This window comes from Setaria italica, chromosome VI (genome assembly GCF_000263155.2).
Source record: "Setaria italica strain Yugu1 chromosome VI, Setaria_italica_v2.0, whole genome shotgun sequence".
In the NCBI taxonomy this organism is placed as follows: Eukaryota; Viridiplantae; Streptophyta; class Magnoliopsida; order Poales; family Poaceae; genus Setaria; species Setaria italica.
The window spans coordinates 17,271,499-17,296,954 of NC_028455.1; the positions used below are offsets into that span (position 1 = coordinate 17,271,499).

Below are 25,456 nucleotides of genomic sequence, written 5' to 3' on the forward strand. Positions count from 1 at the left end.
TGGGACACTCCCCTCGAGTTCTTCGAGGTCCCTCCCATCCCGGCGTCTCACCTCAGTAGGGAGTTGTGCGAGCGCCCAGAGAGGGACGTCTACAACGCCGCTCTGAGCATGTGTGCTTGACTGCCGGACAACACCGACAGCATCCTCGTGGACACGTTTGAGTCGTTGGAGCCGTGGGCAGCTCGAGCTCTCAGCAAAGCTTCCCCGTCGGTGGTTGGGCTATGCCTCCCGTGTTTTGCGTCGGATAGTTGGTCGAAGCGCCCGATGCGAGGAAAGAAAGCAATACATCTGGGATGCACGAGTGCCTGTCATGGCTCGACGGGCAACCCGACCGCAGCGTGGTGTACCTCTGCTTCGGTAGCGCCGGCGTCCACCGCGAGGAGCAGCTCTTGGAGATCGCCACCGGCCTAATTATAGATGTGAAGAGATAGTTAGACAATTTCTCAAGATATAGTGAAGAGTGCCTGAGAAAATGATAAATTTTGAGGGTTAGATATGGAAAAGCGAAGTGTAAGGACTGGATTTAGAATATCTATTTACTGGAGGGGGCTACGCGCGATTTTAGGAAGACTCAAGGAATAGTATCAAGAATAGATGAAAGATATAGGGGGTAAAGTAAAAAATCTCCTTACCTAGGGACGTCCACTCGCGGGGGCCGGTGCGCAGCACGCGGTTTTTGAGTCGGGCGGGGTTTTGCCGTGAGAACTTCGTTTTTCTTCGATTTTTCCTCGGTTTTGCACTTTAGTTGTGAATTTGACACGGTTTTGGACTCTCAGCACCGGGTACGGACCAAAAAAAAGTACTTGCTTTAATATTAAAAGTAGAGATTTGATTACATAAATAACAAAGTATTCTCAGGCACAAAGTGAAAGATCTTTGAAAAGACACTACAGTGAAGTCTTCCACGTTGCATAACGGTGGTACCTAGGTGGTCGACATAGTTGTCCTGGCAGCCCGGCATGGAGCCTATCTTTTTGCCCAGCCCTAGCTCGGCTTGGCCGTAATCCTTCACGCTCGTGCCGGGCGTGGGCCGCCACCCGGCACGCCGGGTGGCATGGCCCGACTCGCGTATCAACGGTTGGCCCATTGCTGGCCCATATAGCCAACGGCTAGCGGCCCAGCCCAGCCCAGCCTAGCTAGTGGCCCAGCGCCCTCGAGGGAGTCATATATAACTCCCCCGGCGGCCGCTCCTTTCAAAAATCCTAGTTCCCACCCCTCCCGCCACATGCCCGCACTCCCCGCAGTCCCTCTCCTTCTCGCCGCTGCCGCCGTCACACTGCACTCTCGCTTCTCTAGCTCTCTTCCTCTCATCACCGGTGAGGTCTCCTCTCCTCCTCGGTTCCTCCTTCTCCCACTCTCAGATCCTCCTCTCCCGATCATGTTCTCCTCGACTCCTCCTCCTCCTCCTCCTCCTCCTCCTCCTCCGCGCCGTGGAGTGGCGGAGGTCTTGCTTGCCAACGTTGGTTGTTGTCCTCTCTCTACTAGCAGTATCCCCTCTCAATCTTTCGTCCTATCATCCTATTCAGCTCCAGGCTCCGGTTGCGCAGGTAGAGTAACCCTAGATCCGGATGTTGTTCCCCTGGATCTAGGATTCTAGGGTGTTTCTATTATGATCTCCTTCTTCATGCAGGTCTCATGCTCGTGCGAGGCCGCACGTCGTTGAGGGACGAAGCTGCCAATGTGACGCCGACGAGGTCAACGCTGGAGGGCTACCGCACGAGGTCATCGTGATAGACGAGAACTACACCATCAACGACGACCTCCGGGCTTGTGGGTTGCCAAGCGACGATGAGGATGACCTAGCTACCAAAATTGTAGCCATCTTCGATAGCTCTGGTGCTCCGATCAATCTAGATGCCGGTGCTCCTGCTGGTGATGCTGCTGGAGGCGTGTCTACGACTCCGACGCTAGCTTCTACCCCATCTTCGACGCTGACTACCTCAACGGGCGTTAGCATCCACACGAAGGGTACCAAGCGGAGATCTGCTGCGTGGAACGATTTTGAGGAGTTGTTCATGAAGGCGCCAACAGTAAAAAGGTGAGATACGCTGCCAAGTGCCTTCACTATTCTAATATTCTCACTGGTCGTTCTTGTGCTGGTAGTGGGCATTTGCTCCGGCACCAAAAGATGTGCTTGGCTAAAGCTAATCATTCTGCTCTAGTTCAATCTCAACTTCAGTTTAATTTTGATGGCTTTGTTCATAATTAGGAATATAAACCTGATGTTGCTCGTAAGGAGTTGTGCCGTTTAATTGCTAGCTTGATATACCTCTTGGCTTTGGTGAGACAGAAGCATTTGAGGAGTACATTCAGCATACTCACAATCCTCATTATGATAAAGTCTCTAGGCAAACCACTACTAGAGATTTTACCAAGTACTTTACTTAGCGTCATGCTTCCCTGGTTGAATGTTTGAAGTCTTCTATTTCTTCTGTTTGTCTAATTTCTGATATTTGGTCTAGCAATGTTAAGGAAGACTATCTTAGTGTTGTTGCATATTTTGTTTTTGCTGATTGGGAATTAGATAAGAGAATCATTGCTCTTAGGCTAATTGATGTCAAACATTCTGGTGTTAACATTGCTAAACGTATTTGTTGCTGTCAAGATTAGCGGATCAAGACTACGGCTAGTAAATTTCTTTTATGCACGTAAGGCTTCAGATGGTGGCGTGGGAAGACACGGGGTTAGACTGGTTCGGGCAAAGAAAGCCCTACATCCAGTCTGAGGAGCTGCTCCTGTTGCCCACGCGGGGTCTGTAGTAGGGGTTACAAACGGGCGAGAGAGGGAGTCGGTCCCAAGTCTCTTAGGTGTGCACTGATGCTCTAGAGGAGAGTGTGTGCGTGCGTTCTGTTGGCTTGAGAGTTCTCTTCGTCTCAGGGCCCCCGGTCCTCCTTTTATAGCGCAAGGAGAGCCCAGGGTTATAGATGAACCAGATGTGAGGAGAAGTAAAAGAGATAAGCTAAGTAAAGTAAAGTACAAGGAGAAGGACCAAGTCCCCGGGTCGCCGCCTCCTGCCCCGACCTTCGGCTCTTGTCAGCGCGTCCGCCGGAGGAGGACGGCTGTCTTCGGATCCTGTCGACGATCTTCCTAGCGACTGCTGCCGCCAAGCATGATTGTAACGATCTCGGTTAAGATCCTTCACGTTAATCTTAATCCGTGTCCCTGATCCCCATCTCAGCTTTCCCCGAGTTTAAGTGCTCCACCTCCAGTTCGGTCCCGACCCCTGTTATCCGACCCCTCGCCGTTTTTCCCCGTTCTGACCCCGCCGAGCCCAACTCACCCACCGGATCTTTCTATGTCCTCCCGCAACGCCTCCCCTTCAATCTGAGCAGTGGACCACCGAGACTGACCGGTGACCCATGAGATCTTTCTCCCAGATCTCCCGTGACAGACGCACTCGAGTTGCATGCCCGCTTCAGAGTTCCCTTGCCGCGTGGCTCTACCCCTCCGACGCCCGCCGCTCCACCTCATCGCCGGCCACGACCGGATGGATTCTCGCGCCCCTTCCCCAATCGCAGCGGAAGCTCCTCTGCTACCCTTTCTGTAGCACCTCGCCGCCCGCGCCCATCATCACATCGCCAGATCCCGGCTGTAGAGCCCGATGCTGCCCGTCTTTTCCGTCGCTCCTCCACAGTTGCGCCGTCCCGGTCCTCGCTACGCGACGATTCCTCCTTCGCCAACCCAGACCACGGCAGCGACAGCTCCTTTTCCTGCCCTGTTAGAGCTCCGCCCTGACAATCTGTTGCTCCGCGCTCGCTCGCGCGACCGCAGCCACCTGTCTTCTCACCTGTGCACCCTCGTTTCTAGCGCCGTTTCCCTGGTCACTTCCATCAAATCCACCGCACGACGACGCCCGCCTTGGCCAAATCTCAACCACCGGCAAAACCGCGCATGCGCTGCCCTGTCATCGGTGCCCAATGACCGCTGGTGCCATCCCCGAAGTCCTGCTCCACCGCCCTCGTCGCTCAATCGCCGCCCCGGCAGAGCACTTCATCGTTTCTTCCCCAGCCTTCGCGCCGCTTCCCCCTTCTCTCATCCGCGTAGCTATAAAAAGGGAATGCTGGAGCCCCGCCAGAGTTCCCCTTCACCATCGCTGCCCTTCCGCTTTGCTCCCTGTTCGTGCTCACAACGCCACCGCCTAAGTTCTGAGGAACTCTCCTCTCCGCTCCACACCGCTCTCTCAATCCGCCCAGCCTCTTGCTCCTCCGTGCTGCGCAAACGCTTGCTTGTGGTTCACAAGAAGCCCCGCCGCCGCCGGGACCCACCGGACTTCGCCGCTGTCCCAAGCCTTAGTCTTTCCGCCCGAGTCTACTCTTTCCCAACCCTAAGCCTCATCTGCAAGACGAAGGTAAGCTACCGACCCTTTGTTCGCCTCGTCCGACCCCTCCTATCTGCCCGACACCGGTTCCGTCTCGCCCGACCCTGTCTGTTCCGCCGACCTTTCTCCGTCTCGCCCGAGGGCTCGGCTGTATCTTTTTCCTTGAACCGAGGGTGTATGTGTAAAACTTGGGGACTTTTCAGCGTTAAGTCTAAGGACCCCTAGCACACCTAGTCTTCTACATTAAGGGTCTGATCATAAGTTCCTTCCCATCCGACCCTTATACCTTGTTCTCCACCAACTCAAGCGAACCTCCCCACCCTCCTGTAACTTGGCGCAAGTTTCTGGGCTCAAACTTGCAAGTGTTGCTGTTGAAATAACCGTCTAAATGCTAACCAATGCATTGCATTCGTGTAGAGCTGCGTCTCGCCGACGGCTTCTACGAGTAGCACCCGGCGCCAGAAGATGAAGGTGTAGCCGAGCTCCTACCTCCAGAAGCCGACGCCGCCCAAGCAGAAGAGCAGCTTCCCTCCTCCTTGTTCGAAGGCTAGCCCCGAATGCATGAATCCCCTGTGTTTTACCAATTTTGCGCATGCCTTCTTTAACATGCTTGTGCATTTACGTATAGGAGTTGTTTGGAACCATAGATGCATGACTTAGATCCCTTGATCTGATCACTAGCTGTTGGACCGAGTAGATGCCTTGCTTAACTAGGAAACGGTAAAAGCCGAGTGATTCCCTGTCACTCGCGAGTTGTAGGAGTTGGTTGTTTTCTCTTCTGTTACAACTATAAGGACGATGGACGGGCAAGGTGTTGGGTAACTTTTTAGTGGTCAGCTGATCGCCCCGTCTGTCTATGAAACTTGCTAAGGCCCGACAGTGGTGGTGTTCGTGATCAAGTGTTTGAAAGTACTAATCTCATACCTAGTATGGGATGGGGAAGCCTAGTACCTGATTGAACTAGGGCGTGGCTTATACCCCTGCTATCCCTGGAACGAGGTTCCCATGGTGCATCATGTGGGTGCAAGTGCGGTCACAGTACGGTAGAGGCCGGGACTGTGGAGCATTGCATGCCAAGGGAAGTTTGGACCTAACACGTGCCTGGGAATTGATGGGGATGGCCGACACAGGAAGCGACCTTGGTGGTGCGCGGATGTCGTGAGATTAGGTTCACCATGCGTGGTTAAGAAACCCGAATCGATTCGTCTGCCTCTCACAGTTTGAGACTGCTTGATCACTATGTCACCCTGAGTAAGAAAGGAATCTGATGATGACATGGTTTGTGATGTATATATATACCTTTTGGTTGGTTCTATGGTTGCTTAGAATAGGTTGCAAACTTAGACTGGATAATGAACTCAGAACCGGAGCTAAAACTTGAAAGTAGGGATACACCTAGCGCTTTTGGCAAACAAACCCCTCAGCCAAAAAGCCTTGCATGTCTAGAAGTGGTGGAGTAGCGTACTCCCTATCGGTTAAGTCTTGTTGAGCTTAGTAGCTCAGCCTTGTTGTGGCTCTTCTTTTTCAGGAGAAGTTGCTGCCTCTGAGCCCTCCTCTGTTGGCACTTGGCCGCCCTAATCACTTCTTTAAAAAGATAAAAGTTGCAAGAAACTCTTTGAAAAAATCTCGTACGATCGTTAAGGATGACTTTAGTATGAGAGGCGCTAGGGGATTTTGGGGTTGTTTTTAGGTGGATAATATTTATTTTGTTATCTTGCTAACCCTTCCAGCACTTCACCACGTTTATCATACGTGTGCCGAGTTCCGCATCACGAGTATGCGAGGGTTGATAGGGAGTTCTATTCAAAGGACCCTATCATCGCGGTTGTTTCGCCCACATTTATCATACGTGCGCAGCTTCCGTATGCTGATCCATACGAAGGGTGGTAAGGTTCGATTCCAACGAGCCTATCATCACGGTTGTTCGCCACGTCTATTATACGTGCGCTGATTCCGCATCACGAGTATGCGAAGGGTTGTACGGTTCCATTCAAAGGGGACCTATTTCCACAGTTGGGTGCTGTCCATGCAGCCTTGAACGCATGGGTGCCGTTCCTATAGAGAACGGTAATGTTTGGGAACGCTTTCGTGGGTGCTGGCACGAAAGGTTCATGTGGTTGTGTTTTCTGCAGGTACACTATCCACGTTCGCTTAGGAGAAGTATCTAGAACCAACTAATTACTATAGGGAGAGACGTACTGGTTGCCTTGCCACCGGCACTAACCGCGTAAGCCAAGTTTTGGTAGTTGTTTTGGTTAAGAACGAGGTAGGACGTGCATATGACATAAGCTAAGAATCTGTAAAGTCACGCTCCTCAAAAGCAACCTTGCTCGGAAAAGTTCTTCTTTGGTTCTAAGGATTTCTAGTTTCTTCCAGCTTGTTCTCGGTTAAAATCCGGATGCTTTTCTGTTCGACCCCTGGCTCTTAGAGTTCATCTCACGTTGTTTTGGTTCTTGGTTCCAGATGGCTGCCCCCGGACATGTTCTGTATGGCGTAGATGGCATCTCCCATTCGACGTGTCTGCACTTCGAGGATTTTCCCGCTATCTTGTGGGACACCTTGAAGTGGTTCGGGTACCAGTCTCCACCTTCGTATGCGGGACGGTTGTACCTGGAGCAAGGCGTCCAAAGGTGCAACGTGCAGGCAGTAGTACCTCCCCCTCCTGTACGGCCCGACTGGCCCCAGTTTGGAATCTCCGCATATGACCACACACTGGAAGATACCTGGGAGTCAGCTGCTCTACAGCTCCTCACTCAGTTTTGTCAGCTGCACCCGCTGGAGGTCACCCTAGACCCAATCGGCCTGTTCCCTGCCAGGAACCGGTTAGACCCGGCGTGGCTCGACCGCGTCAGCAACATCGAGGTGTTGGCCACCTCCCACTCGATGGTCACCATCTCCACCAATGTCAGGTGTATGTCAGCCCTATATCGGCTGATTGAGCTCCAAGGACAGGCCATGGCTGTCCTTGCTCGGATCGCCGTGGAGACTCAAGGACACCTCAATGCCGCCAGAAGAGACATGGTGGGCCAAACATATCAGCTCATCCAAAGAGGCATCCAAATCCACGACATGCAGGACCGAATCTCCGAGCTTGAAGGAGAAGTAGCCGATTTGGTGGACGGCATGATTGAGCTGTCAAAGGAAAAGATGGAAGTAGAAATGAGGCTGGCAGTTGCTAATACTCATTTGGACGAGCATCACGCCGAGCTCGATGACATGCATGCCCTCCAGATGCAGTTGGAAGCATAGGAAGACCCTAAGGAGGCTGAGGAAGCGTCCAGCATGGACATTGAAGAGGACGACACCCCTTCTCCAACTCACAGTGTTCCCTCGTAGATGGAGAGTTGTAGGGAACCCATTCTTTTGTTGTACTCCTCGGCGACCTAAATTTTAGATAGTCCTGTAATAGGTTAGCCTTGAGTTCAGTATTCCTTGTGTTTTAGTAACAACCTTGTAAAGATCTCAGTGAAATTAGATCCTAGGTTTGACCTTTGACTCCTTGTAACACGTTTGGAATGCCAGATTGTGTGAGTTTGTGCTGTGACCACACACACCGTTTTCTGTGGGTCTGTCCAAGTTTGGCCGACCCTGGGGCGCGAGAGTCGGATGCGCCCAACCTCTCGAGGCAGTTCTCCACCTCGCTCGACCCCTTTTTGGGTGGTTCGTTTTGCCGACCCCTACTCTTGAGTTGTTCACCTAGCCCGACCCCTTAGCCTAAGGTCAGACATAATGGAACTCCTGGAATCTGGTTAGGGTTTGCCCAAAGTCGTGTGCAGAGCTGAGATGGCTGCTAACTAGGATGGCAAGAGGAAGTGTGTGTCTCCTTTATAAAGCTGTGTTGTGTTGCTTTGTGGCCAGAGTCGCATTTGAGGATTTAGCATGTGTGTTCCCATCTGTTGAAGTACTTCTAAGGTGATGAATTTAATGGAACGTTAACTCTTGCAGATGGCGCACCGCACCAGATCCGGCTCTGTGCCAGGCAGTAGCGAGCAAAGACAGGATCTTCCCCCACCCCCACCCCCGTCTCCACTAGAGGCGATCTTAGCGGCTCAAACCGAGCTGCTGAGGCATCTGGTACAGGGGAAACAGCAACAGCAGCCCCATGGTGGAAGGGCTCAGCAGCAACCGCATGTTGCTCGCTATGAGGACTTCTTGGGGACACAGCCCCCATTGTTCCAGAAGACACAAGACCCGCTTGATGTAGACGCCTGGGTTCGCACCATCGAATCCAAGTTCGAGCTTCTCACTACCCAGTGCCCCGACCACAACAAAGCCCGATTTGCGGCTCAGCAGCTACGTGGTTCCGCCCGGCTATGGTGGGATCACTACCACGCCATGTTGCCAGCCGACCATATCGTCAGCTGGAACGAGTTCAAGACAGCGTTCAGAGCACATCACATTCTGGAGGGTCTCCTGGAGCGCAAGCTCAATGAATTCCTGGCTCTTACCCAGGGAAACCGAGATGTCTTGCACTATGCCCAAACCTTCAACGATCTGTGCTGTTATGCCGGATATCACGCGGACACCGACGAGAAGAAGCGGGACAGATTCCGCAGAGGGCTAAGCTTGGAGCTCAGAGAAAGGTTAAACCCGATAAGGGTGGATACGTACAATGAGTTGGTCAACCTGGCCATCTCACAAGAGGACTGCATGAAGGCTCTGGCAGCTGAGAGGAAGAGGAAAGCTCCACTGCCAACGCCCAGCCCACCTGCGCAACGTTTCAGAATGGTTCCACCCCAGGCGCCCAGCCGACCCCAGCATTCGGGAAGATGGATCGCCCGACCCCCACCAGCGGTAGCGCCTCATTTTCCTGGTTTCCAACCACAGGCACCCTGGCCAACCCTGCCGCCACCCCCACGCCCTGCAACGGGTAACCGCTGCTTTGCCTGCGGCAATGTGGGGCATTTCGCCAAGGACTGCCCCAGAAATCAGAGCCCGCGCCCCGAGCAGAGCAATGCAACGCTCAACAAAGGGAAGAGGCCCAAGGTGCAAGTTCGCCACGGTCGACTGAACTTCACCCGCGCAGCAGAGCTTCCTGAAGGTACGCCGATAATGACGGGTACCTTTTTGATTCACAGTTTTTCAGCTTTGGTTTTGTTTGACTCAGGAGCTTCACATAGTTTTATTGGGAGAAAGACCCGTGACAAGTGTGGGTTACAGGAATGCCAAACAAGAGGGTCTTTTAGAATATCCACTCCGGGTGGAATAATCACATCTGATAGGATGAGTGTCAATGTGCCAATCCAGCTAGACCAAAACCTTTTTAAGGAGAATCTTGTTATCCTTGACCTGGAAGGAATAGATATCATCCTTTGGATGGATTGGATGACCAGACACCAAGTGGTCCTAGACACAGCTGCCCGAACCCTCCACATCAACTCACCTTTTCATGGCAGTTCTACCCTATCCTTGAAATATCCTAAGTCCGCACTTCCCTGTGCGTACCCTCTATCGCAAGCCCGGCTAGGAAGCCTCCCTGTTGTCTGTGAGTACCCGGATGTGTTCCCCGAGGACTTGCCCGGCATGCCGCCCGATAGAGATGTGGAGTTTGCCATAGAGTTGATCCCCAGCACCGCCCCTATCTCCAAAAGGCCCTATCGGATGCCACCAACTGAGCTGGCCGAGTTGAAGACCCAGTTGCATGATCTGTTGGAGAAAGGTTTCATCCGACCCAGTACATCACCTTGGGGTTGCCCGGCCCTGTTTGTGAAGAAGGACGGCAGTCTACGCATGTGTGTAGACTACCAACCTCTCAATGCGGTGACTATCAAAAACAAGTACCTACTCCCCCGCATCGATGTCTTGTTTGATCAGTTAGCTGGAGCTAGAGTGTTCTCCAAGATCGATCTTCATTCAGGTTATCACCAAATCAAGATCCGACCATGTGACATCCCTAAGACTGCCTTCTCCACAAGACATGGACTCTACGAGTACCTGGTCATGTCTTTTGGACTCACCAATGCACCCGCATATTTCATGTATCTCATGAACTCGGTATTCATGCCTGAGTTGGACAAGTTTGTAGTGGTGTTCATTGATGATATCCTGGTGTACTCGAAGAATGAAGAAGAACATGCTGATCATCTTCATGTGGTTCTCCAACGGCTGAGAGCTCATCAACTCTATGCCAAGTTCTCCAAGTGTGAATTTTGGTTAGATAGTGTCAAGTTCTTGGGACACACTATCTCTAGGAATGGCATAGCTGTCAACCCCAGCAAGGTACAGGAAGTCATGGACTGGAAGCCTCCCGCCTCAGTGCACCAGATCCGAAGTTTCCTTGGACTAGTAGGCTACTATCGGCGTTTCATACCAGACTTCTCCAAGATAGTGAAGCCGATGACTGAACTGCTGAAGAAAGAGGTCAAATTTGCATGGAACAATAGGTGTGAAGAAGCCTTCAAGACCCTGAAGCACTTGCTGACCACAGCCCCGGTTTTGGCTCAACCCGACCCCTCTAGGCCGTTTGACGTGTACTGTGATGCCTCTGGCACTGGACTTGGATGTGTTCTTATGCAAGACAACCGAGTCATTGCCTATGCCTCACGGGCGTTACGACCCCATGAGTTGAACTACTCAACCCATGATCTCGAGTTGGCAGCGGTGATTCATGCCTTAAAGATATGGAGACATTATCTGATGGGCACTCACTGCAACATCTACACCGACCACAAGAGCCTCAAGTACATCTTCACCCAAGCCGACCTCAACATGCGCCAAAGAAGATGGTTAGAGTTAATAAAGGACTATGATTTGGAAGTGCACTATCACCCCGGCAAGGCCAATGTGGTGGCCGATGCTCTTAGCCGCAAGACCTCTTGCAACTGCTTGTCGGCAACCACCTTTACCGAGACTTTGTGTCATGAGATGGGAAAATTCAGTTTGGAAATTGTTTCCCATGGAACCCTCGGCCACATCGCCCTTGAGTCTGTTTTGGAAGACCAAATAAGGTCAGCACAAGTAGAGGATGAGGAAGTAAGGCGGATCACAAGGAAGATTTCCTTGAAGGATGAAGGGTATAAGCAGTTTCGACAGGATGAAACTGGAAAAGTGTATTATGGAAGCCGACTGGTTGTACCAGCCGACCCCAACTTGAGGAAGCAGATCCTAGATGAAGCTCATCTCTCCAAGTTCTCAATCCTCCCAGGCAGCAATAAGATGTACCATGATCTCCGTCAAACTTTCTGGTGGAGCGGAATGAAGCCGGAAATTGCCCGGTATGTTTCAGAGTGTGACACCTGCAAACGCGTCAAGGCCAGTCATCTAAAGGTAGCAGGTACTCTACAGCCCCTACCTATTCCCTCTTGGAAATGGGAAGATATCAGCATGGATTTCATTGTTGGACTGCCCCTTTCATCGCAGCGACATGATTCCATTAGGGTTATAGTGGACCGCCTGACCAAGACCGCCCACTTCCTTCCTGTCCACACCACCCACACGGTCAAGCAGTATGCAGAGCTGTACCTCGACCGCATAGTTTCCCTACACGGTGTGCCTAAGACCATCATCTCTGATCGAGGAGTTCAGTTTGTAGCACGCTTTTGGGAACAAGTACAAGCATCCATGGGCACCAAACTCATCCGTAGCTCAACCTATCATCCTCAAACCGATGGTCAAGCCGATAGAGTCAATCAGATCCTTGAAGACATGTTGAGAGCTTGTGTCATCCACTATGACAAAAGTTGGGACAAGTGCTTGCCATTGGCAGAGTTCTCCTACAACAATAGCTACCAAACCAGCTTGAAGCTGGCACCGTTTGATGCATTGTATGGACGAAGATGCCGGACACCATTGAACTGGTCCCAAGCTAGAGAGAGACAAGTTTATGGTCCTGACTTAGTGGTAGAGGCCGAAGAGCAAGTAAAGGTAATTCAAGCAAATCTCAAGGCTGCCCAATCCCGACAGAAGAGTTACTCCGACAGGCGAAGAAGGCCCCTACAGTTTGACATTGGCAATCATGTATATCTTCGGGTCTCCCCGACAAAAGGAGTACAACGGTTTGGAGTAAAAGGGAAATTGGCTCCCCGTTACATTGGCCCATATGAAATTGTGGAAATTTGTGGACCAGTTGCCTATCGGATCCAACTCCCAGAACAGCTCTCGGCCATACATGATGTTTTCCATGTGTCTCAACTGAAGAAATGTGTCCAAGTCCCAACCGAGATCTTAGAACAGGAGCAGCTTCAGATCGAGCCTGACCTAACCTATGCAGAATACCCGACCAAGGTCCTTGACCAAAAGGAGAGGCGCACATGACGCCAAGCGGTTAAAATAAACAAGATCCTCTGGAGAAACCACAAGGAAGATGAAGCAACGTGGGAAACGGAAGAGTACTTGAACAAACACTTCCCAGGTTTTCTTTCCAGCCAAGAAGGTAAGGACTACACACCCCCACCGGTTGCTTCCACATCCGAATCTCGGGACGAGATTCTTTTTAAGGGGGGTAGGCTGTAACGACCTCGGTTAAGATCCTTCACGTTAATCTTAATCCGTGTCCCTGATCCCCATCTCAGCTTTCCCTGAGTTTAAGTGCTCCACCTCCAGTTCGGTCCCGACCCCTGTTATCCGACCCCTCGCCGTATTTCCCCGTTCCGACCCCGCCGAGCCCAACTCACCCACCGGATCTTTCTAAGTCCTCCCACAACGCCTCCCCTTCAATCTGAGCAGTGGACCACCGAGACTGACTGGTGGACCCACGAGATCTTTCTCCCAGATCTCCCGCGACAGACGCACTCGAGTTGCATGCCCGCTTTCAGAGTTCCCTTGCCGCGTGGCTTAACTCCTCAGACGCCCACCGCTACGCCTCGTCATCGGCCACGACCGGATGGATTCTCGCGCCCCCTTCCCAAATCGCAGCGAAAGCTCCTCTGCTACCCTTTCTGCAGCACCTCGCCGCCCGCGCCCATCATCACATCGCCAGATCCCGGCTGCAGAGCCCGATGCCGCCCATCTTTTCCGTCACTCCTCCACAGTCGCGCCGCCCCAGTCCTCACTACGCGACGATTCCTCCTTCGCCAACCTAGACCACAGCACCGACAGCTCCTTTTCCCACCCTGTCAGAGCTCCGCCCCGACAATCTGTTGCTCCACGCTCGCCCGCGCGACCGCAGCCGCCTGTCTTCTCACCTGTGCGCCCTCGTTTCTAGCGCCGTTTCCCCGGTCACTTCCATCAAATCCACCGCACGACGACGCCCGCCTTCGCCAAATCTCAACCACCGGCAAAACCGCGCATGCGCTGCCCTTGTCATCGGTGCCCAATGACCGCTGGTGCCATCCCCGAAGTCCTGCTCCACCGCCCTCGTCGCTCAATCGCCGCCCCGGCAGAGCACTCCATCGTTTCTTCCCCAGCCTTCGCGCCGCTTCCCCCTTCTCTCATCCGCGTAGCTATAAAAAGGGAATGCCGGAGCCCCGCCAGAGTTCCCCTTCACCATCGCTGCCCTTCCGCTTTGCTCCCTGTTCGTGCTCACAACGCCACCGCCTAAGTTCTGAGGAACTCTCCTCTCCGCTCCACACCGCTCTCTCAATCCGCCCAGCCTCTTGCTCCTCCGTGCTTCGCAAACGCTTGCTTGTGGTTCACAAGAAGCCCCGCCGCCGTCGGGACCCACCGGACTTCGCCGCTGTCCCAAGCCTTAGTCTTTCCGCTCGAGTCTACTCTTTCCCGACCCTAAGTCTCATCTGCAAGATGAAGGTAAGCTACCGACCCTTTGTTCGCCTCGTCCGACCCCTCCTATCTGCCCGACACCGGTTCCGTCTCGCCCGACCCTGTCTGTTCCGCCGACCTTTCTCCGTCTCGCCCGAGGGCTCGGCTGTATCTTTTTCCTTGAACCGAGGGTGTATGTGTAAAACTTGGGGACTTTTCATCGTTAAGTCTAAGGACCCCTAGCACACCTAGTCTTCTAGATTAAGGGTCTGATCATAAGTTCCTTCCCATCCGACCCTTATACCTTGTTCTCCACCAACTCAAGCGAACCTCCCCACCCTCCTGTAACTTGGCGCAAGTTTCTGGGCTCAAACTTGCAAGTGTTGCTGTTGAAATAACCGTCTAAATGCTAACCAATGCATTGCATTCGTGTAGAGCTGCGTCTCACCGACGGCTTCTACGAGCTGCACCCGGCGCCAGAAGACGAAGGTGTAGCCGTGCTCCTGCCTCCAGAAGCCGACGCCACCCAAGTAGAAGAGCAGCTTCCCTCCTCCTTGTTCGAAGGCAAGCCCCGAATGCATGAATCCCCTGTGTTTTACCAAACTTGAGCATGCCTTCTTTAACATGCTTGTGCATTTACGTATAGGAGTTGTTTGGAACCATAGATGCATGACTTAGATCCCTTGATCTGATCACTAGCTGTTGGACCGAGTAGATGCCTTGCTTAACTAGGAAACGGTAAAAGCCGAGTGATTCCCTGTCACTCGCGAGTTGTAGGAGTTGGTTGTTTTCTCTTCTGTTACAACTATAAGGACGATGGACGGGCAAGGTGTTGGGTAACTTTTTGGTGGTCGGCTGATCGCCCCGTCTGTCTAATCGAAAAAGTTATGCATTCATTTTTAAAGGGAAACTTGCTAAGGCCCGACAGTGGTGGTGTTCGTGATCAAGTGTTTGAAAGTACTAATCTCATACCTAGTATGGGATGGGGAAGCCTAGTACCTGATTGAACTAGGGCGTGGCTTATACCCCTGCTGTCCCTGGAACGAGGTTCCCATGGTGCATCATGTGGGTGCAAGTGCGGTCACAGTACGGTAGAGGCCGGGACTGTGGAGCATTGCATGCTAAGGGAAGTTTGGACCTGACACGTGCCTGGGAATTGATTGGGACGGCCGACACAGGAAGCGACCTTGGTGGTGCGCGGATGTCGTGAGATTAGGTTCACCATGCATGGTTAAGAAACCCGAATCGATTCGTCTGCCTCTCACTGTTTGAGACTGCTTGATCACTATGTCACCCTGAGTAAGAAAGGAATCTGATGATGACATGGTTTGTGATGTATATATATACCTTTTGGTTGGTTCTATGGTTGCTTAGAATAGGTTGCAAACTTAGACTGGATAATGAACTCAGAACCGGAGCTAAAACTTGAAAGTAGGGATACACCTAGCGCTTTTGGCAAACAAACCCCTCAGCCAAAAAGCCTTGCATGTCTAGAAGTGGTGGAGTAGCGTACTCCCTATCGGTTAAGTCTTGTTGAGCTTAGTAGCTCAGCCTTGTTGTGGCTTTTCTTTTTCAGGAGAAGTTGCTACCTCTGAGCCCTCCTCTGTTGGCACTTGGCTGCCCCAACTCCTTCCGGGTTGGACGGTTGAGTAGGATCCCTCCTCGGACGATGCGGAGAGGGATCACTAACGTCCTGGTTGTCCTTACCAGGGATGTTCGACCCCGACGAGTTAGCTTCCGCTAGTTGTTTTACCTTCTGTTGTTTTTCTTCTGAACCTTGTAAACTCTGATGTTGTTTTATGGCCAAACCAAATGGTTAATTTGTTAACTCAGTGGACTTGTTGTATTCTCTAGAACTGCTCACCTTCGTGTGAGTTTGCTATTCGGTCATGTTCCAGTGGTTAAATCGGATGAAATTCGACGGCAGTTCGTGTTTACTTGGTTAAGGCATGAGTGTCGCATATCAGGCGGCTTAATCATGACTAATCAAGCAAATTCGAAGTGGATCCGCCACAATGATGATGGTGTTCAGTCATGGCAACTGTGCACGCTGGGGGAGACGGCTAATCCCTGTTGTCCTCCTTACGGTCCATGGGACACGGACGTCGCATCCCTATCGTCGGATACGCGGGGCGCGAGAACGGGCGGAGCTCCCTCCTGCGTCAGGTGGTGCAGGCCATGAGTGCCTCTTGACGAATCAGGGGGAGCGGCAGCCATTGTAGCCTATGCGGTCGTGGCTACAGTGTTCCACCCGGGTGCTTGTGGCGGTCACGTCGAGGGGCGCGGGCGCCTTTTTGCGCGTCAGAGCCGCGACGCATTTATGGCAAGATCGGAGAGGGGCCCACGAGATCCGCACCCTCGTCTGCCGATTCTACGCCCGAGGCGGACTCTTGCCTTGTGGGCCTGGATGAGTCCGACCCTCTACGCCCGAGGTCGGGTGAGGCGGAGCCTTGTGGTGAGGGGTTGGGCGCATCCGACCCTGGGACTGTGGGTCGGGCGAGGTGGAGTTTTGCCATCGAGGTGTTGGGCGCTCCCGACCCTGGGACCACGGGTTGAGCGAGGCGGAGTTCTGCCATCGAGGGGTTGGGAGTGTCCGACCCCAGGGTCCCGGGTCGGGCGAGACGGAGCGGGCTGTTCCCTGCTCATGCTGGGCCGACGGTAATCATCATTACCGCTGGTGGGCCTGGGCCTTTATGATTGTCGTTCGAAGGGTCATTGGGAGGTTTTTAATATTTACCCCCAACAGTAGTCCCCGAGCCTGTGGTGGAGCGTGAATGCTCCTCCAGAGGTTGCTTTCGTCGTTCGTCGGGGATCTGCGCTCATCATGCAAGCTACAGTTAATCAGGGATAGGGAGTATTGTTTGTTCGGCTTGGCCGGGGAGATTGACCAGGCGAGGTGTCCTGCGGATGACTTGGCACCGGTGGATTCTTTTGTTGGGATACGAGGTAGGCTACACTAGCGCAAGTCAAAAATTCTACCGCGTATAACCAGGAAGAACTGCCGTATAAGGATCACGGGATTACCACTCGACGCACTACTGGTGTGGAAGATGTAGATATGCGTCGATGCAGTGAAGACGATCACGTAGTCGTACGTAGTCGATCACGTCCAGCAGCTCGTCCACGTGCAGCAAGATCGCCTCCGGTACCGCAGCTCGTCGTTCGCTTGTCGTGGCTCGTCGGCGGCTCGTCGGCGGCTCGTCCAAGTGCTGCAGGCGCAACACCTCCAAGGTATCCACACGTGCAGGGAGGAAGCGTCGCAAGCCGGACTGCTAGATCCGCGAGTTGCAACAGGCGAGGGCGTGGGAGGCGCGACAGGTGTGTTTCGCCAAAAAGGTGTGAACCCTAGGGCGCCCCCACCCCTCTATTTATAGAGGTTCCTGACGGGCCTCTGGATCCGAGGCCCATTAGTACTTCTAAACCTAATCCAACTCGGATCAGATCCGAATTGGGCTTCCAGCCCCTTAAGTGTGTGACCCTATGGGTTCGGATACGTATAGACATGGCCCGAGTACTCCTACTCGGCCCAATAGTCGGTAGCGGCCTCTAGCAAGACGTGCCAACTCCTATACGCACACGAAGATCATATCAGACGAACCATCACAACATAATATACATGCTATTCCCTTTGCCTCACGATATTTGGTCTAGCTTCAAGCCGACCGCTCTTTCTCGATCCTGTGATTCGGAATCCCTTTGTAAGTTAACTCTTAACCGTACGTAGAATGGCCATGCATTTTCGGATCCGATCACTCGAGGGGCCCAGAGATATCACTTTCAATCAGAGAGGGGCAAATCCCATCTTGATTGACCATGTCTCATAGCATGCTTCTTGACAAACCCGAAAGCTACCTTTATAACTACCCTGTTACGGCGTAGCGTTTGATAGCCCCTAAGTAGGTCGATCCACATCTAGAATACATGCGACAATCTCATGTCTAAGGACAAAGCGTATATGTTGTTTAAAGAGAGAACTACTTCTCGTGTTGGGTCAGTCCCAGCACATGTCTCCACATGTGTCCACATTATTAGTTCAACATCTCCATGTCCATGACTTGTGAAACATAGTCATCAACTAATACATGTGGTAGTCTAATATTCATGTGTGTCCTCACATGAACTCCAACTAGGGACAACTTTAGAATAACCATACAAGTAAAGAGTTTCACATACAATTCACATAATTGCAAATCAATTCAAGTAGCCTTCAATGGATATTCAATGAACACAACATACAAATCATGGATACAAATGGAATATCATCATCTCTATGATTGCCTCTAGGGCATACCTCCAACATCTTTATTGTCCCGTAGGGCGCTCCCGCCTCGAGACCTCAGATCGTGACCACACGCGTGGTCATTAGTTGCGATGCTAGCCCCCGAGCCCCCGCGCGTTGCAAGAGACCGGTTGGGAGGTTAGATGGACTTTTTGAACATTACCCCTCAAGCGTCCGTTCACTGAGACGGAGGTGGTGAGCCATGCCACGCTGTCCTCGCCGGATGAACCATGGTGCTTGTTGAGCTGCAAATGGGTTAATTCAAGTGGAGTCCCAGTCCCCTTTCAGGGGGGTCCGGCTCGGGCCAAGCTGGTGGCGCACTCCAGATTCCAGCTGGCCAGTTCATATAGTTCCCGAGTCTGTTCGATCGGACCCGGGGGCTCGTTGCCTTTCTTCGGGGAAAAATCATGAACTTGGATGCCAGCCCGAACTCGAATGTGAGGCCGGGACGCCCTGGGCTGTCGTGCGCCCGGGTGATGGCCGCTAGCGGACCCGTTCCTTCTCACCCCTCGCTCGGGGGTGTCCTGGGGCGGCTGTCAAACCTGCAGCGGGCCAGCCTTCGAACCCCTGGACCGTAATGGGTTGTAAGGGCATTTTCAGCCCCGTATCCCTTTTTTACCTTTCGGTGGGCCTTGGGTCGGACATGGAGGAGGTTGTGCGCGTGCGCTCTCCGAAAGCCGAAGTGGTGGAAGACGCCGGCCCGCGAAACGAGGAAGGAGAGGATGTTTTCTTGCAGCAGGTCGTGCGCACAAATTCCCAAAAATGCAGGCGTGACGGGGCGTACCTGGTGCTGCATTAACTGCGGTGGGGCCGCCTGTTCCACTTCCCACGCGCCCGCCTATAAGACGGGGGGTCTGCCTCGCCGGTTCCGCCTGCAACTGCTCCCAAATCTTTTCGCTTTCTCGCGCGCCCTTTGCCTTCTTGCGCGTCGTCCGCCTTCTGTCGGTGTTTTAGACCGGCAACCCGCCTAGGGGTACCCTAGGTGGTCTTTTATGCGGTAAGGGTCGTCGAGAATCATGGAATCAATGGTGATGCAAGGAACACGATTTAGACAGGTTCGGGCCGCTAGATCGCGTAATACCCTACGTCCTGTGTGTTGGTTTGTATTGATCTTGAGGATCTGACCTGCCGAGCTAGGTACCCCTGCCCTCCTTTACATAGTCCAGGGGGCAGAGTACTAGTCGGATTACAAGGAGGAGTCCTAGTAGGAGTACTCGAGACTAGTCCTAGTCGGATTACAGGGGAATCCTAGTAGGAGTCTGACTTCTTCCTTCCTTGCGGGTACTAGGGATGTATCCCCGACAAGCCCCCGAGCGCTTCATAGTCGAATGCAGCAGTCTTCGAGTAGTCTTGAGATATTCGCCGAGTAGTCTTGGTGCTCTTCGAGTACTTTGTCAGGCTGAATCTTTCAATGCTTCTCAAAGCTGCCATGAGGCTATGGTGTGCTCAAAGTCTTGATCCACATGATATTGTGGTCTTCTTGTATGGAGGGCGGCGAAAGTCGCACTCCATATGGAGTAGCCCCCGAGCCTTAGGTTGAATCATAGAATTAGGCTGAGGGTCAAAATCTTGAATCTTCCTCTTTTGACTTGAAAAAATCGATTGTTGGGTGTAGCTTATCAGCCCCCGAGCCTTGGATTGATTGAATAATCAACCCGAGGGTCTTGAGTCTTCACTCAGGTCATCATTCGAGTAGTCTTGCGGCGTCCAGCCCCCGTGCTTATGCGCCAGATAAGTTGTTAGAGCCACATCGAGTAGCTTTGCAGCGTTCAGCCCCCGAGCTTGGGAGCTAGCTGAGCCACTGGAGATATTTCGAGTACTGATTGGTGCTAATCCCCCAAGTTCGGGAACTAGCCTATGCCGTTGGAGGCATGCTTAGTGGGCATCGCGACGAGCATCATCGCCAAAGCTTGACCTAAAAGAAAAAATGCGTACATTATGTAGCATATTTGTAGGATTTTGAAACTGCTGAAATTTATCCAGTGATCAGTATGAAAGTTGTGTCCTGCTCTTATTCCGATCATACTCTTCCCGAGTAGTTAGCCTGTTACGCTTAGGCTCTCAGTCTCTGGGTAGCCGTTGCCGCTGCATGTGTGAGATCGGCCTCGTATACGCGTATGGGCTTTGGCGTGACAGATGCGCCTGAGGCTTTCACGAGTTAAGGCGTGTACTACTCGAGAAGAGTAGTGACCTTAAGAGAAGACAAAAGTGAGAGGAGTCGCTGCTGCGACAAGAAAGAGACTGCATGATTGCGAGTCAAGCTCTTGTTTCAGTCATACTCTTCCCGAGTAGTTAACCTGTTACGCTTAGGCTCTCAGTCTCTGGGTAGCCGTTGCCGCTACGTGTGTGAGATCGGCCTCGTATACGCGTATGGGCTTAGGCGTGACAGATGCGCCTGAGGCTTTCACGAGTTAAGGCGTGTTCTACTCGAGAAGAGTAGTGACCTCAAGAAAAGAAAAGGAAAATTCGCTGTTGCGATAAAAAGGGAGCGCGGTAGCGCGAAAGAGTTTGCTGCCCTCCGGCGAATAGAGCGCGTGTTGCGCGCAAGAGTTTCCGGCGAGTAGAGCGCGTGTTGCGCGCAAATGGAAAATAAGACGGAAAATAATTTAGAAAAGTGACTTAGCTTGATTCGTGGATGATTGTTGACGAAGCCATGACGGTCATTGACGAAGTCGACTAGTCGGAGGTGATTCTGACTAGTTGTTGGTGATGCAATGTTTGCCCCGACTAATTTTTAGTCGAGACGAGTTGAAGTCATCGACGAGCTGCCCGTAGTTGACGGAGTGGTCGGCAAGCTGATCGTGGTTGTCTTGACGCGGGCGAGGAGTAGTTCATTCCATCTTGCCCGACCCAAGGTCCCGGGGATGGAACTCCGCCTCGCCCGACCCTTGGTCCCGGGGTCGGATGCGCCCGACCCTTCGAGGGTGGAACTCCGCCTCGCCCGACCCTGAGTCCCGGGGTCGGCGGAGCCCGACCTTTGGAAGAGTAGCTCCGCCTCGCCCGACCCCGAGTCCTGGGGTCGGCGGAGCCCTACCCTTTGGAAGAGTAGCTCCGCCTCACCCGACCCCGAGTCCTGGGGTCGGCGGAGCCCGACCCTTTGGAGGAGTAGCTCCGCCTCGCCTGACCCCGAGCGAATCTCCGCTTCACCCGACCCTGAGTCCTGGGGTCAGGAGAGCCTGACCCCTGAACGAGACTCCGCCTCGCCCGACCCCGAGTCCTGGGGTCGGGAGTGCCCGACCCCCGAGCGAAACGTTGGAGTAGTCCGAGGCGAAGTCGAACCCGACGCGTAGCCGAACTCGAACTTGTTGACTTTGAAATCTTGATTTTTTCTGGTAACTTTTGGTTTCTTCTCCTGAGAGTCGACAATCTGGCGCCCGAACGATCCCGAGCCTTCGGCGATGCAGAGCCAGGATCCGAAAATGAAGGTGGCGCCAGCTTCGATGAAGAAGACGGGCGCGATGATGACTTTCACCATTGAGTTCGTGCTGAGAAACTCGACGAGAGCCCCTACCTGGCGCGCCAGCTGTCGGTGTTTTAGACCGGCAACTCGCCTAGGGGTACCCTAGGTGGTCTTTTATGCGGTAAGGGTCGTCGAGAATCAAGGAATCAATGGTGATGCAAGGAACACGATTTAGACAGGTTCGGGCCGCTAGATCGTGTAATACCCTACGTCCTGTGTGTTGGTTTGTATTGATCTTGGGGATCTGACCTGCCGAGCTAGGTACCCCTGCCCTCCTTTACGTAGTCCAGGGGGCAGAGTACTAGTCAGATTACAAGGAGGAGTCCCAGTAGGAGTACTCGGGACTAGTCCTAGTCGGATTACAGGGGAATCGTAGTAGGAGTCTGACTTCTTCCTTCCTTGCGGGTACTAGGGATGTATCCCCGACACCTTCCTCCGCCTAGCGCAACAGCTTTTCTTGCCCTCCGCCGTCGACCCCTTCTCACCTTCGCGATGGAGTCCTGGACGCGCTCAAGCTTCGGTACCTCACGCGCCGACAGCCTCGTGAGGAAAGGCCTCCTCTGCGAGAGGACCAAGAGGGGCGAATGGCGGTTCCCCGAGAGGGAAGAGGTGTCGAGTCCGCCCGTCGGCTACATCATTTAGTTCGCCCACTTCCATGAGAGGGGGTTCGCGACTCCACCGAGCCACTTCTTCCGCGGGCTGCTGCACTACTACGGGCTCGAGCTGCAGCACCTTAATCCCAACGGGATCCAACACATCGTGGCATTCGTCGCGCTGTGTGAGGGGTTCCTGGGCATCAAGCCCAACTTCTCGCTCTGGAAGTACTTCTTCGCGGTCAGCCTGTACCAGAAGGGGAGCCAGCAGCGGGCGACCCCGGTGCCGATAGGGTGCGCTGCCATCCACCTCCGCCAGAACCGCGCCAAGGAATATATGGTGATGAAGACCGCGGTGTCCCACAAGGGGTGGCAGCAGCAGTGGTTCTATGTGAAGAACTACGCTAATTCCCCCTCTCCGGCGTTCACCGGCCGCGTCATTGAGGCGGCGCCGGAGCTGTGGTCGTACGGCCCGGTGGAGAAGGAGAAGAAGCGGATCAACGGTCTGCTTCAGGCCATCAAGTACCTGAAGGGAAAAGGCCTGACCAGGGCTGGAGTTATCGGGGCGTATCACGCTCGGAGAGTGGCACCGCTGATGCTCCGGGTTTGCTCGCTCGTCGAGATGGTTCCCAGCGCGCCGACCGAGGGCACCATCCTTGCGACGGGCGCCCTTGCCGACTCCGAGATCCGGCAGTGAGTCCGGGAGGCGCTGGACGACAAGGACGCCGATTACCCGGTGCCCGGTCACCCTCCAATGCTCCTGGACGAGAATTTCGTCGAGCTGGTGAGGATTTAGCGCTCTCGTTCTTGTTTCCTGTATTTCTTGGTTCGTCGTTCTGATGCGGAGTTTTTGCGTCTCCAGGGCCACATGACCAATGTCGTCGACTCGTGCCCGCCAGTGCCAGAGGACGCTGAGCGGCGGTAGCAGAACCGCCTCCTCACCGAGAAGCAGAAGAGGCGCAAGGACAAAGAGACAGCGAGGAAGAAAAAGAAGGCCGCCAAGGAGCTCCAGCGGCGGCGGTGGGGCCAGGTCGTGTCGGACAACGACGACGACGACGATGAGGAGGAAGAGGAGGAAGACGAGGAGGAGGAGGAGGATGAGTTCACTCTGGCCCCCCGACCGGGCGCACTCGTCATCCGAGAGCAGCGCCCCCAACCGGCCACGGGGGACAAGCCGAGCAGACCGTCTGCCCAGGACCCGCCCCCGCAAGGCTCTAGGGCCGCGCCCCCGGGGTCGGCGCGGGGCGCGCCTCGGGAGTCGACGAAGCCGACCCCTGACCCTTTTCCTGCGTCCCGCGAGCAGAGGAGTAGCGGCATGTGGCCACTGCCAGATGCCCCGGGGTTGGCATCAAGCTCGGAGGCGAAACGTGCCCGCCGTCCTCGCACTGAGGGAGTGTAAGTGGAAATTCCTCGCGCATCTTATTCCTTTCCCGGCATCAAGCGGTTTTTAGTGATATTGTTTGTTATTTCACAGCGCCGCCCCTTGGGACTTCATCCCGCCGTTGGCGTCGAAGAAGGCGCTACGGGTGTCGTCTGCCTCCGCGGGGCGGGCCGTGACCCCACCGGCAGCGAGCGGCAGTGTCGCCGAGGAGACCGCGGAGCCTACCGCGGAGGTGGCTTCTGCGGCGGCAACCGGAGGTAGGGTGTCAGAGCCGGGCACAGGGCAGGGTCCGACCCCTGCTCCACCTTCTGCCTCCGCGGCTGACCCTACGGGACAGGGTGTTGCCCTTGGGGTTCCTCCGGCCGGTGAGGTGATATACCTTGACGACGAGGCGGAGGAGCCTGCGGCTCCAACGGCGACGGCGGAGATGGCGGTAGCGGAGATGGGGGCAGTTGCCCCACCCGCTGTGACGGAGGAGGGAAAGTCCGCCCCCGCGGCCATGACGGGGATAGCGGCGGCGGCGGAGGCGGGGGTACCTGCCCCAGCGGCTGCGACGAAGGCGGCGATGGAGGCGGAGGTGGGGGTGCCTGCCCCAGCAGTCCCGACGGAGGCGGGGACGCCTGCCTCAGCGGCCGCGATGAAGGCTGCTGCGGCGGTAGGAACGGGAACGCCCGCTCTGGCAGCCGCGATGGAGACGGGGACGCCTGCCCCAGCGGCCGCGACGAAGGCCGTGGCGGCGGCGGGAACGGGAACGCCTACTCCGGCAGCCGCGACGGAGATGGTGGCGGTGGCGGATGGAGCGGAACGCGTGTCGGCGTCGACGATGGCCGCGACGACTTCATCAGAGACGGCGGCGCATGTGCCGGGGCCGTCAATGAGGCCGGCGGAATCAGGGGCGGTGGCGCCTGTCCCTGCGGTGGCGTCGGGGACAGCGGTGCCGGGATCGGCCGGAGCGGCCACCACCCTTGTCCCGGTTAATCCCGTCCCCAAGGCATGGGGTGGACCTACCCTGCGCTGGATGTCCCGTGAGGACCCGCCGAGGCCCCTCTTCATGCTGGACGACGCCGAGGAGTGGGGAAAGTGGCAGGCGGTGCAAGGCAGGCTTGCAAATGTCCACGCTGCCCTGTCCTCCGTGATGGGGGAACTGGACGGCGTCGTTGTCCCCGGTGGCCAGGTACGGTGTTCTCCCCGATGGTTGTTTTCCTCTCGTCTCTCCGTTGCTGAGCATAATTTGCTTTGTAGGCCCTCCAGGAATGCAGCCAGGGGAGGTCTGATTTCCTCCGGCTTGAGTTGGGGCTCTGGGAACGCTTCTCCGTGGAGAGGCGGTGGACCGGGAAGCTGACCGCGCAGGTCGCCACTGCTCAGCAAGTCATCGACGACCTGCGTAGGCGCGAGCAGGCGGCGCAGGAGGACGCGCGACGGTCGGAGGACATGTTCCAGGGCATCGTGGAGAAGGCTCGCCTCGATTTTGAGCAGTTCTAGACTGCTGCCGAGAAGGCCCGCCATGCTGTCGAGGAACTTGCACGGCTGAAGGGGGACTATGAGGCCCTTCAGAAAACTGTCGAGCGTATCCGGCGCGAGCGGCAGAAGGCTTGGTAGGAGCGAGACTCCGAGGCGACCCGGAAGGCCGAGGTCGAGAAGATAGCGGCCGAGCTCGGGGCGGAGGTCAGTCAGCTCCACGTGCAAGTGCAAGGGCTTCAGACCGCCGTGGCCGAGGGGCTCGACCGGGAGCGTGAGCTAAAGGCTCAATCTGAGGGTAAGGCTTTTCCTGTCCCTTTGCTTTTGTGTT

General features: G+C 54.5%; 1 protein-coding gene across 1 annotated transcript; it reads left to right on the top strand.

Annotated features, from left to right (window-relative positions):
* The first annotated feature begins 293 nt into the window (after nt 1-293).
* Nucleotides 294-25,149, top strand: LOC101771671 (flocculation protein FLO11-like). The gene is made up of 5 exons (XM_012846809.1): nt 294-430; nt 1,527-1,547; nt 1,631-2,038; nt 23,761-24,841; nt 24,910-25,149. The coding sequence occupies exons 1-5, from the start codon at nt 294-296 to the stop codon at nt 25,147-25,149; spliced, it is 1,887 nt and encodes a 628-aa protein (XP_012702263.1).
* Nucleotides 25,150-25,456: the final 307 nt, after the last annotated feature.